Source organism: Podarcis muralis, chromosome 1 (genome assembly GCF_964188315.1).
Source record: "Podarcis muralis chromosome 1, rPodMur119.hap1.1, whole genome shotgun sequence".
NCBI classification, from domain to species: Eukaryota; Metazoa; Chordata; class Lepidosauria; order Squamata; family Lacertidae; genus Podarcis; species Podarcis muralis.
Genome location: NC_135655.1, coordinates 3,987,973 through 4,000,844, shown reverse-complemented (window position 1 = coordinate 4,000,844; position 12,872 = coordinate 3,987,973). Strand labels below are relative to the sequence as shown.

The 12,872-nt window shown below is 48.3% G+C and overlaps 1 protein-coding gene across 2 annotated transcripts; it reads left to right on the top strand.

Annotated features, from left to right (window-relative positions):
- Positions 1–210: 210 nt before the first annotated feature.
- On the top strand, positions 211–12,387 carry SAV1 (salvador family WW domain containing protein 1). Of its 2 annotated transcripts, none has more exons than XM_028721208.2 (5): positions 211–307; positions 3,682–4,128; positions 8,235–8,505; positions 9,702–9,845; positions 11,300–12,387. In XM_028721208.2, the coding sequence occupies exons 2-5, from the start codon at positions 3,687–3,689 to the stop codon at positions 11,502–11,504; spliced, it is 1,062 nt and encodes a 353-aa protein (XP_028577041.2). In that variant the 5' UTR covers positions 211–307; positions 3,682–3,686; the 3' UTR covers positions 11,505–12,387. The 2 variants fall into 2 exon arrangements, with proteins under 2 accessions (XP_028577041.2, XP_028576956.2); XM_028721123.2 differs by having other exon boundaries at positions 219–342.
- Positions 12,388–12,872: the final 485 nt, after the last annotated feature.

Below are 12,872 nucleotides of genomic sequence, written 5' to 3'. Positions count from 1 at the left end.
GGGCCAGCCAATGGGGCGGCGCCGGGGCGGTGGGCGTGGCCAGAAAGTTTCCTGGGCTGCCTGCGGGGCTGCGTGAGGCGCTGAGGGGAGCCGGAAAAGGGAGCTGGTGTCGCCCCCTCCCCGAAGGGCCCCCACCCCGCGTCTGGACCCCCATGGCGCCCCCCCTCCGGGAGGGGCCCGGCTCCGGGGGCGGCGGCGCGGCGGGCTGAGGGAGGGGCGTCGTTGCCGGAGGGGGAGGGGGAGGGGGGATGCTGTCCCGGAAGAAAACGCGCGCCGAGCTCTCCAAACCGGGCGAGGTGCAGGGCAAGTACGTGATCAAGGAGACCAGCCCTTTGCTCCGCAGTGAGTGCGCAAGACCTTCCTTCCTCCCCGGGGGGTTTGGGGCTGGGGGGGGGGGGTCAGGTGAACCCCGGGGGGGGCCGCAATTCAGTACAGTGGTACCTCGGGTTACAGACGCTTCAGGTTACAGACTCCGCTAACCCAGAAATACAGTGGTACCTCGGGTTACATACGCTTCAGGTTACAGACGCTTCAGGTTACAGACTCCGCTAACCCAGAAATACAGTGGTACCTCGGGTTACATACGCTTCAGGTTACAGACTCCGCTAACCCAGAAATACAGTGGTACCTCGGGTTACATACGCTTCAGGTTACAGACTCCGCTAACCCAGAAATACAGTGGTACCTCGGGTTACAGACGCTTCAGGTTACAGACTCCGCTAACCCAGAAATACAGTGGTACCTCGGGTTACAGACGCTTCAGGTTACAGACTCCGCTAACCCAGAAATAGTACCTCGGGTTAAGAACTTTGCTTCAGGATGAGAACAGAAATCATGCTCCGGCGGCGCGGCAGAAGCAGGAGGCCCCATCAGCTAAAGTGGTGCTTCAGGTTAAGAACAGTTTCAGGTTAAGAACGGACCTCCAGAACGAATTAAGTACTTAACCCGAGGTACCACTGTATCTTGACATCACCTGGCCCCACCTGGTCTCCAGAGGGGAAGGAGCTGCCTGGTGGGGGGAGAGGCTGGGGGCTAACTTGATTAAAATATTGAGGGGGGTGGGACAGGTAAGCCCCACCCAGGGGCAGATTTAGGTATGATGAGGCCGGGACTGGACGGTCAAGGGTCCCTTTAACTTTAAGCTACTGGGGGTAATGGGGCCCTTGATATGCCCAGCTGTCCTTTGCCAATAACAAATGGTCACTGTTTTTTGTGTTCAATATATGCTATATGTCTAGTTACAGGTGGGTAGCCAGGTTGGTCCGCCGTAGTTGAAACAAAACAATAATAATAAAAAGTTCCTTCCAGTAGCACCTTAGAGACCAACTAAGTTTGTTATTGGTGTGAGTTTTCATGTGCATGCAAGAAGTGTGCATGCACACGAAAGCTCATACCAATAGCAAACTTAGTTGGTCTCTAAGGTGCTACTGGAAGGATTTATTATTATTATTTATTTTGTATATGCTATACAGTGGTACCTCGGGTTACATATGCTTCAGGTTACATACGCTTCAAGTTACAGACTCCGCTAACCCAGAAATAGTAGCTCGGGTTAAGAACTTTGCTTCAGGGTGAGAACAGAAATTGTACTCCGGCGGTGCAGCGGCAGCAGGAGGCCCCATTAGCTAAAGTGGTGCTTCAGGTTAAGAACAGTTTCAGGTTAAGAACGGACCTCCAGAACGAATTACGTTCTTAACCAGAGGTACCACTGTATGGTATTTTATGGACCTAATAGGTATCTAAAGCCATTTGCACATAACAAGTAGGAGCCTACACAACACAAAACACTGTTGCTGTATGTAGGTTTCACTTTATTTATTTTTTATCTTATTTTGGAAATGTACATCCAGGTTTTTCCCCTTTAAATTTTTTGGGGGGCCCCAAGAGAGTGGGGCCCTAAGCTATAGCTTGTTTAGCTTCTACGTAAATCCGGCACTGACCCCATTCCCACATAATCTGTCTCAAAGACGCACCCCATTTAAATGGTCATGTGCTTTGGGGAGGGCTGACCTCACATATTTTATTTGGGGGTGAAGGGACCTTGGCCTCTAGGAGCCGGCTGCTATAGCTCAGGAGTGTTCTCCCCTCTTCCCCATGAATCATTTTTATTATTGCATTTGCATTTTTATTATTGCATTTGCATTTTTATCATTGCATTATCCAGCCAAGGAGCTCAAGGCGGCATATACGTGGTTCTTCCTCCCCCCCATTTAATCCCCACAACAACCCTGCGAGGTAGGTGAGGCTGCATCGTAGATGGAAAGGGGAACTTCCCCTTTCTGGCCCAAACAGCTGCCGCCGCCGCAGTGCAGGGATGGGTGCAGCTGGAGCAGCCATGGCAGGTGGCCACCCAACGCCTGTGGTTCATAAACCTCCAACAGAGGAGAGCCCACCCCCTCCCCATCCTAGGAAACTGTGGACACCTAAGGGCTCTTTAGCCCCCTCCTCCAGTGCAAAGAAAGTATCCATGGCAGGTGACCGTCCAGCCCCTCAGCACAAAAAAACTCCCATGAAGGGGTGTGTGCATGAATGACTTCAATCTGTGGTGGTGGGTGGGTTTATTGTTGGGAGCAGTATAGAGACCAGGGTTTGCACCGGCACTCGGAAGATTCAGGTTGCAACCGTAGCCCTGCTAAATTCAGTGGGGTTTGTTCCCAGTTTAAAGGAGGGTTCTGGTTATCTGCACTGTTCAGCACCTGTTTTGAATGTGTTGCAACGGTTAAAAGGAGTTAGGAATTCTGAACGAGGAAGGGAGCTGAAGGTGAACACGTGTATGTGCACACACACGTAAATGGAAACACAGCCTTGTGGCACCTTAAATCTCACCACACGTATTTGTGGCATGAACATCTTGTGGGTAGACCCTGTGCTTTGTGCCTGAAGTGCAATCCTAAGTTGGCACACATGGCTGCAGGGCAGGCAGTGGGGGACAGAGAGGAGGGAAACCAGAGGGGAGCAAGATGCAGAAGGGCAGTTTTCCTTCCCTAAAAGCCAGATAGTGAGCATGGTAACACATACACCTCACCTTTCACTATTTTGCTTTTTTGTACTTTTCACCGTAGGTTTGTTTTGCATTTGATTTCCCTTTGTATTTTTTCCATTATTCATTTACATACATACAACCCCAGTGTAATTTACACCCTAGGGCAGGGTTAGCCACATAATGTGGTGTCCTCCAGATGTTTCAGACAACAGTCACCATCATTCCTGGCTATTGGCCTTGCTGCCTTAGGCTGATGGAACTTGTAGTTTCCAGCATCTGGAGATCACCACATTGGCAGCTAATGGAATGGGGTGAAGGAGGTTCCAGGGGGCGGGGATTTTGACAGGCCTGAGAGATCTTTTTGAGGCCAAGGACTTGCCTTACCCTATTGGGGACCACATTCTAGTTGTATCCTGAAAATTGCTTGACTACTTTTTGCATATTTTCAAGAAGAGATTTCTGCCGAGATATTTCCCCTCTGCTTTGAACTTATTTATTTATGGAACTTGCTAACCAATTCCTAGATGAAATGCCTCCCAAAGTCAGTGTACAATAAAATCCTGTAAAGAAAATTGTTACTACCATGTTTCAATTCTGCCTCCCCCACAAATGTAGTAGTTTTGAAAATTCACTGAAATAATGTGCCTACTTTGACCATGCTGAGGCCTTTCAATTTTTACTGCAATGCTCTGTTGCAGATCTGATGCCTTCATTCATCCGTCATGGTCCAACCATTCCAAGACGAACAGATCTCTGCCTTCTGGAGCCGGGTTCTTCTTCCTACGCCGCGGGTGGGGATGGAGCAGTTTCCAGAAACCAGAGCTTCCTTCGGACTCCAGTGCAGAGGCCTCCTCACGAGATAGTGAGGCGGGAAAGCAACAGACTCTCTGCCCCTTCCTACCTTGCCAGGAGCCTGGCCGACGTCCCGCGGGAATACGGCGTATCTTCCCAGTCCTTTTTAACAGAGGCAAACTCTGTAACTGAAAACGGCGATGCCGGATCCCGTCACTATTATGACCACCACTTTTACAATGGTCAGAGGCGGCACCAGATGGGGGATCATGGGCAGGAGGAATACAGATACTATGAACATAACACAGACCTTGCCCAAAGGATGTCACAGAATCAGGGAAGGCATAGTTCAGGCAAGTATCTGAGCTTATTTTCCAGAATTGGCCATTCCGAAGTACACCTTTTGTGTGTACATGTGTCATACTGCTGGCAGTAAACAAGGATCTACTTGTGCATAAATACCTTTCAGCATCTCAAGCTGCCTTGAAGAGAGTGGGACTATTGGTCCATATAGGTCATTATTGTAAGGTGTCAGGGGTATTTTCTTCCAAGCAAGTTCCAGAAAGCTCCTCCTGAGAGAGAAGCCAAGTTGTCTGCTGACTTCTGAGGCAAGGCCATGGGAGCATTCACAAATGCCTGGTGACCTGTGTGTGTGTTTCTGTGTTGTCTTCTCGAAGGGTAATTCTGTGAATGGTTTTTAAATACAGCCAGGGCAATGTTTGCAAACTTGCAATTTGCAGGAAAAGGAACGTGGGCGAGAGAGATGGAAAAACACAGGCCTTTTTTATATGCAGTTGAAATGTTGAGTGTTATCTTAGTTTCCTCAGAAAACTGGTGATTTTGTTCTTGAAGAGTGAGGGGGCATTTGGCCTTTGAAGTCGAGTGAGAAGACATCAGATGTTTGCCTTGGAATGTGACTCTTCCTGGGCGTGGCAGCATTCTGGATCACATTTTTCATGTGGTTTACTTGTGTTTACTGAAGGAAGCTCATCAGACAAAGTGAAATTCTTGAGCAGCGCTTGTGGAATCACAGTACTGGGCACAGCATAAAGACTCTCAAGCTCTAAAATGTGGTATTTATGTTGTAAACATAAACAGATCGATATGTAAGCATGTCATACTTTCCCCCCGTTTCCTTGGTTATGAAACGCATTGCAGTCAAGTTGACCATCTTGCGCAGATTGCCGAGGGGAAAATAAATCTGCAGGCAAGAATGTCAAAACTTTAGGGTTACTGACCTCAAATATGAAACTCCGCTTTTGAGAAATAGATGCTTTTCTCTCAAAGCCTTTTTATTATTATTATTATTAGAAGAAGAGAGGCTGAGCTCCAAAGAGTTAGAGACTGGTTCTGTGCCGTGGAAAATTAAATGCCTGTGCATTTGACTGTTCTATAATGTTTAATTTTGGTTTGTTTTAGGAATGATACTTGGTGTATATGGCTCATTCAGATTAGCAGGGGGGAATGTCGAGTCTGCAAGCCAAATAACCCCTCTCTGTTTCCTGTGGCCTCCATTAATCTGCCACCCCACCAAACTCCTGCTGATTGGCAGGAGAGAAGTTTTTGAAGAACATGATCTCATAGGCCTCTGCTGGTGGGAGTGGCTTGGTTGTGGAAATGGAGTTGGAGGCTGCTAGGCTGCCTGGCTGCCAGCCACCATGGAGTGTACATGATGGCAGAGAGGGGGAAAGCCAAGCCGCAGATGACGCAGCTTCTTGAAGGCCTTCACTTAAAACAGTTTGTTGGCATGAGAGACAGTAATATGCTCTAGTGAGGTAGCAGGAGGCTGTGCTGGATGGGAGATTTGGGATGCAAGCCCCACATTTAAGGAAAGGAAACTTGCGTCCTTTAGAGGAAGGAGTAGGTTGTTGTGTTTTAGCATTGGCTGAAGCAATTGTGTATGAGCGGGCAACAATTTGGCTTTGACGGCAGCTGAAAAATTATAGGTCTACTCCAAAGAAACACAGAACAGGTTAGAAGTCGATGAGGAAGCAAAGGGAAAGGGCTGCAGCTGGAGCTTGCTGGAGACAGACTGGGGGGTGTGGTGATCCCATTAAAGACATACTTGGAAAAGCGTCGTATCCGGACCCATTGCAATCGGATGCAGCACCAAAACTGCCCTCCTCACGCTGGTTGGTGACCTTTGTTCAGAGAGGGGCAGGGAGAGTGCAGCCCTTTTGATTCTTCTTGACCGCAACTTTCAATACTGTTGACCAAGCCATGCTCCTGGAGCAGCTCCCGAGTCTGTGAACTTGTGGGCACTTGGTTAAAATGGTTCCATTCCGGCCTTTGAATCTGGTTTCAGAGTGTAACAGTTGCGGATCTACCCCTTGGTGCCTTGGGAGCTTGTTTGTACAGTTCCCCAAAGGTTTATCTTGCCCCTTTGCATGGAGCCACTGGGAGGCGTCATCAGGGTATTTGGAGTGACATGTCAGCTGTTATACTGATGATACCCATCGCTATCTCTTGGTGCATCTGAATCAGGAGAGGCAGTGGTAGTGGAGGTGGTAATGGGCTGGTGGTGGACCAATAAATTGAAGCTGAATCCAGCCAAGATTGAAGCACAGTCTCTTGCAGGTTCTTGAGCCTAGGAATTTGGGAGATGGCTAGTTCCCTTCAGGGTTGCAGTGCTCTCGGTGGAAAAGGCTATTTCAAGCTACAGTTGGTTCACCATCTCAGAAGCTGCAACTCATGCAAGATGCAGCAGCAAGGCCGCTGGCAAATGTTTCTAGCTGGGTACGTACCACACCGGTTTTGGAAGAGAAACCTTAGGAAGAACTTTCTGACAGTAAGAGCTGTTCGATAGTGGACTACCTGGGAAGGTGGTGGACTCTCCTTCCTCGGAGGTTTTTAAGCTAGAGGTCCAGGATGCTTGAGCTGTGATTCCTGCATTGCAGGGGGTTGGGCTAGATGACTCTTAGGGTCCCTTCCAACTCTACAGTTCTATGAATCTGTGATCTGCATTGGTTGCCAATTCACTACTGAGCCCGGTTTAAAGATGCTAACATTGAAATATGATGCCCCAAATACAGTGGACTTTCTGGATACAAAATTAAATCATTCCGGGGGGTCCATGCACACCCCGAAAAACCCGTATCCAGAGGCGCCACTTCTGCGCACACGCGCAGTGCGATAGAGCGCTTCTGCGCATGCGCGAGTGGCAAAACCTGGAAAAATACTTCCTGGTTTACCGCTTTCGTAACCCGAAGCTTACGTTACTTGAGAATAATGTAACCCGAGGGTCTGCTGTATCTGAAAGAGTGCCTTCTCCCAAATGAATCTGTTTGCCTGTTAAGGTCAGCAGGGGAAGCTCTGTTGGTAGCACTGCTACTCTCTGTCGTTTGAGGGGCAGGAGCACTTGAGAGGGAATGACCTCCCCTCTTATGCCCATCACTCTATGCTTTCCAACAGTTGGTCAAGACCTCTTTACCCAGGCCTTCCCTCCCATCTCCATTGCTGTGCACTGTATAGGCCGCCTGCTTATAGGAGGGGTGTGGAATGCCAGCTCTGCAAGCCAAATAGTTTTCATCTGCTTCCTCTGGGCCTCTTTATCTTTCTCTCCTCCCCACCCTTGAGGGATCATAGCTGAAAAGCAGAGCACATGCTTTGCATGCCGAAAGTCACAGGTTCAGTCCCTGGCATCTCCAGCTGGAAGGACCTGGTAGTAAGTGGTGCGCAAGGCATCTGCCTGCATTGAGAGCTGGAAGGTTGCTGCCTGCCAGAGTAGGTGAACCCAGTGATCTTGAGTCAGTGTAAGACAGCTTGCCATGTTCCCTGGCTGCCTTGCCTCTTAAGCGGGGCTTAATTCATGCCTAGAGAACGCCCCCCCACTTCCATAATCTGTCTCTTGATTTATTGGGAGGCTGAGGCTGAAAACTTGAGGCTTTCATTCCAACATTTGCTCTTGGATGTCCTGGGAAACAGATTACACAATCAAGAACCATCTTTTTTTCTGATAAGCAGCCGTGTTATGCAATAGCTCTGGGTCAAGTGTCTGTGTTTTGTCAGTCTTGAAAACATGGAATACTTCCCAATTTGAACTTCTTTGAATACTTCTCTTTCAACTGCTTATCCCCTTATCTGGCTTGGCATGTCTGTTATGTTTTGGGGTATGTTTTGATAGTTGCTATCTTCACTCGGCCTTCCATGATACCGAGTCTTCCCATTTTAAAAAGTTCTCTTTGGAGAATAACCTTCTGTTCTGGGAGGCTGGGCCTTATGTGAACTTCTGCAAGCAAAAGGAGCATGTTGCATAGAAAGCACCAGTGCTTTCTCAAGGCAGGAATGTTTGTGAGAGGAAACGATAAATCTAGGCACTGAGAAGGGGGGGTGTATTGTGGAATTGATGACAATCTTTTGCTGCTTTTCTGAGGAAAAGAAGTTGTGTAACTTTGCAAGAAGCCTGTTAAATGAGTGTCTGCTTTACTGATGCTGTTGTGGGGGGTTTTTTTTCCTCCAGGCATTGGGCGGGTAGCTGCTACATCGCTGGGAAACCTAACAAACCACAGTTCGGAAGATTTACCTCTCCCTCCTGGCTGGTCTGTGGACTGGACTCTTAGAGGAAGGAAATACTACATAGACCATAACACCAACACAACACACTGGAGTCATCCGCTTGAGCGAGAGGGGCTGCCTCCAGGGTGGGAGCGTGTGGAATCAGCTGAGTTTGGTGTGTACTACGTCGACCACATCAATAAAAGAGCACAGTACAAACACCCCTGTGCCCCCAGGTAAGTCGTCTGTGGGCTTCCCTTGGGAGTTTCAACCAATGCCTTAGGCTGCAATTCTGTGACCACTTACCTGGGACTTCTCCCCATTGAAGTCTGTGAGGCCTCTGAATAACCCTGTAAGAGAATGAACCTCAAATGCCTTACTGCTAGCACGCATGAAGGACTTTCACTGCTTTCCAGCTCCTAAAGAAGAGTGGAAAAGAACCCAACATCAGATCACCAATCGCAGAACTTTGAGCCTCCATTAGCAAAGTCTGCCAAGGGTAGATGACAGAGCACACAACACATTGGTGGTACTCAGTACTTGCTCTCTACTTCCATGACAGGCAGGGCAGAGCCACTGTCTGCTTAAATCCTTAGTTTTTCTGGCTTCTCACCTGTTGAGACACACCCCAGAGACATGGCTAATCCCGGACTGGCAGATACAAGAATTTATGCTACAAATGCATTGGTGTTAGTCTAAGTGGTGGAATTCACAAGATTTAACACACCCACCTTTTAAACATAGATAAGCTTTGTGGCACAGATCTCCCCATCCAAATCTGTTTGATAGAGTAAACTCCCAAGTACAGTGGTACCTTGGGTTACATACACTTCAGGTTACATACACTTCAGGTTACAGACTCCTCTAACCCAGAAATATTACCTCGGGTTAAGAACTTTGCTTCAGGATGAGAACAGAAATCGTGCTCTGGCGTTATGGCAGCAGCAGGAGGCCCCATTAGCTAAAGTGGTGCTTCAGGTTAAGAACAGTTTCAGGTTAAGAACGGACCTCCGGAACGAATTAAGTACTTAACCCGAGGTACCACTGTATGGGTATGTGTGCTTTGAAGTTGGCTTTCAGAGTGTCGTCAAGCTGTATTCAATCAAATCGTTGCACCAGCACTAGCCAGCACAGGGATTCCTTTTAAGACAGTAGGACTTCCCTCCTCTCTTCCCCCATGCACCCTCCCCAGATCAGCCCTGGAGAGCTGGGAGAACTCCAATACAACCTTTTGTATCAAAGTATGGGTTGACCCCTAGACTTGCACTGTTGTGCCTTGCTTTGCATTTCATAAATCAGGAACACCAAAAAAAAAGAAAACAGCAATGGGAATTTGCTCACTCCAAGTTTCTGCACCCCAGCCTAAGAGAGCTGCTGTTACTATTTTTGGTGTTGAAGTGACTCGTTTGATCTTTGCTGTATCTCTGTGCAGCGTTCCCCGTTACGATCAACCACCTCCGATGACATACCAGCCACAGCCAGCCGAGAGGACCCAGCCTGTCCTTGTGCCTGCAAATCCATACCACACTGCGGAGATCCCAGATTGGCTGCAGGTCTATGCCAGGGCTCCTGTCAAGTGAGCATTAAGCACTTGTCTTACGAACTTCAAATTTTTATTTCTGCCCAGTGGTGGGCAATTCATTGACTAAGCTTGTATTTTTAAAAAAATGGAGGCGTTTTATTTGGGACATCTTGAATGCATCCAGAACGTTAAGCTTTGTGTAGCATCTTAAAAATAAATGATATGCTCTTAATATAATTGGTATTGGCTGGTTATCCAAAGTAGCATAAGAACATAAGACCTCTGGATTAGACCAGAGGTTCATCTTGTCCAGAATCCTGTTCTCACAGTGGCCTGTTTTAAGGTCATGTCCAGAAGATTCCTTGTTATCGTTGGCTACTGGCCAGGAGGGCTGTTCGCCTCCACCGTCAGAGGCAGCAACGCTTCTTAATACCAGTTGCTGGAGTCCACAGGAAGGGAGGGAGAATGTCCTTGTGCTCAATAAAAATAATAATTTATTATTTGTACCCCGCCCATCTGGCTGGGTTTCCCTAGCCACTCTGGGCAGCTTCCACAAAGACCAAAAAAACACTTAAGATGTCACACATTGAAAACTTCCCTGAACAGGGCTGCCTTCAGATGTCTTCTGAATGTCAGGTAGTTGTTTATCTCTTTGACATCTGATGGGAGGCCGTTCCACAGGGCAGGTGCCACCACCGAGAAGGCCCTCTGCCTGGTTCCCTGTAACTTTGCTTCTCGCAGAGAGGGACCCGCCAGAAGGCCCTCAAAGCTGGACCTCAGCGTCTGGGGAGAATGATGGGGGTGGAGACGCTCCTTCAGGTATACTGGGCCGAGGCCATTTAGGGCTTTAAAGGTCAACACCAACACTTCGAATTGTGCTCGGAAATGTACTGGGAGCCAATGTAGGTCTTTCAAGTCCGGTGTTATGTGGTCTCGGCGACCGCCCCCAATCACCAGTCTAGCTGCTGCATTCTGGATTAGATGTAGTTTCCGGGTGACCTTCAAAGGTAGCCCCACATAGAGCACATTGCAGTAGTCCAAGCGGGAGATAACTAGAGCATGCACCACTCTGGTGAGACAGTCCATGGGCAGGTAGGGTCTCAGCCTGCATACCAGGTGGAGCTGGTAGACAGCTGCCCTGGAAACAGAATTGACCTGCGCCTCCTTGGACAGCTGTGAGTCCAAAATGACTCCCAGGCTGCGCACCTGGTCCTTCAGGGGCACAGCTGCCCCATTCAGGACCAGGGAGTCCTCCACACCAGCCCGCCCCCTGTCCCCCAAAAACAGTACTTCTGTCTTGTCAGGATTCAACCTGCTTTCAAGTTTTTCTCATGACAGGAGGCTGGGTTAGATGGGCCATTGGCCTGATCCAACAGCCTCTTGCTTATTTAAATTTGTGCACTGCCCTTCACCCAAAGATCTCAGGGCAGTTTGCAGCATAAAGCTCTCCTTATTTTTATCCATTGCTTGCCCAGTCAGTTACGTCGTTCTCTTGTCTCTTGCAACAGATACGATCACATCTTGAAGTGGGAGCTCTTCCAGTTGGCTGACCTGGATACATACCAGGGGATGCTGAAGCTGCTGTTCATGAAGGAACTGGAGCGGATAGTGAAGCTGTACGAAGCCTATCGCCAGGCTCTGCTCAGCGAGCTGGAGAACCGCAAGCAGAGGCAGCAGTGGTATGCCCAGCAGCAGCACGGCAAGAACTTCTGAGCTCCTTCCCTTTCGCAGCGGACTCTGGGGGCTCTTGGAATCTTAGGGGACTCTTAAAAAAAAAAGAGGAGAAATCGTGAACAAGTGCTTTGGTTTAAAAGGCAGCCTCTCTCTTGTTGATCTTGCACCTTTTGTAATTACCTTCTTGTGTATCATGTTTATTGAATACAAAAGATGTTTGTTATATTGTATAAAGAAAGTTAGTTTCTTATTCTGAGAGCCAGTGTGGTGGGAAAATTCAAGAAAAGCCACATTTTATATTATTATTATTTTGTCTGATAACCTTTTTTTCTAGCAACGGTTGTACCTTGGAGAAGAAATTTTATTTTCGAATGATGTCTGTGCAAGAAGCGCCCTGAAAGCTAGATGAAGCCTGTTGGCTGCCTTCCGGCTGCTGATCTTGTGGGCTGCCTTGCCTCCAGGGGAAAAGGAGGTTCTGCTTTTCTGCGGCAGCTCTGTGGCCCCATGGACACAGCTTTAATATGCAAAAGGTCCACATGATCTTCCATTATAAAAACATTGCAAAAATACGGTTCTGTTGGACCCAAGCAATGAATAAGCGACTGCCTTATTTCGACTGTTGAGCTCATCTTTCTAGTTTGCCGCAGATCCTCTCAGGAGCGTTTTGCCATATGCGGGCTGGCGCAAGTGGGCTGTGTTGAAAAGCGACTGGAAAACCGAGCCGCCTGCCTTAGCCATTTGGAGCAAGTCTCACCCTAATCAAACCAGCAAGGAACGATTTTTGTGAAAACTTCCATCCAGTGGTAAAGTTGCCTTTGTATCTCATTTCACATTTTGATCTGTCATCCTGCAATGTGTATGAAAGTTCTGTAACATCTGTGTCCTGTAAATCTCAGCAATCAAATAAACTTGTTTTTGTTTATGTGGCTGGAACAAATTTATCTCTGGTTTCCACATGACACTAAGCCGCGGCTGAACGCTGCCTAGTGGCCTAACCATGGTTTAACTTGCTGCTAACAAACCAAAGGCTGAAGTCATGGCTTGTTGCTGGCTGATGGGCCTTGGCTTGTTTTAAGCAAGGCTTGGCATTATGTGGAAACCCAGTAGCACCCTTACTTAACCATGGTTTGGTTATCCTGGCCCAGATTGCTTGTTGTTGTTGTTGTTGTTGTTTAGTCATCCCCGACTCTTTGTGACCCCCTGGACCAGGCACTCCTGTCTTCCACCGCCTCCCGCAGTTTAGTCAAACTCATGCTGGTATCTTTGAGAACACTGTCCCACCATCTCGTCCTCTGTCGTCCCCTTCTCCTTGCGCCCTCCATCTTTCCCAACATCAGGGTCTTTTCCAGGGAGTCTTCCCTTCTCCTGAGGTGGCCAAAGTCTTGGAGCCTCAGCTTCAGGATCTGT

Bases quoted from the DNA above. Each gene is read 5' to 3' on its own strand.
- SAV1 (XM_028721123.2), top strand. From the start codon at position 249: ATGCTGTCCCGGAAGAAAACGCGCGCCGAGCTCTCCAAACCGGGCGAG. The intron at 8,506-9,701 runs GTAAGTCGTCTG...ATCTCTGTGCAG, and splicing joins AAACACCCCTGTGCCCCCAG to CGTTCCCCGTTACGATCAAC. The intron at 9,846-11,299 runs GTGAGCATTAAG...CTCTTGCAACAG, and splicing joins TATGCCAGGGCTCCTGTCAA to ATACGATCACATCTTGAAGT.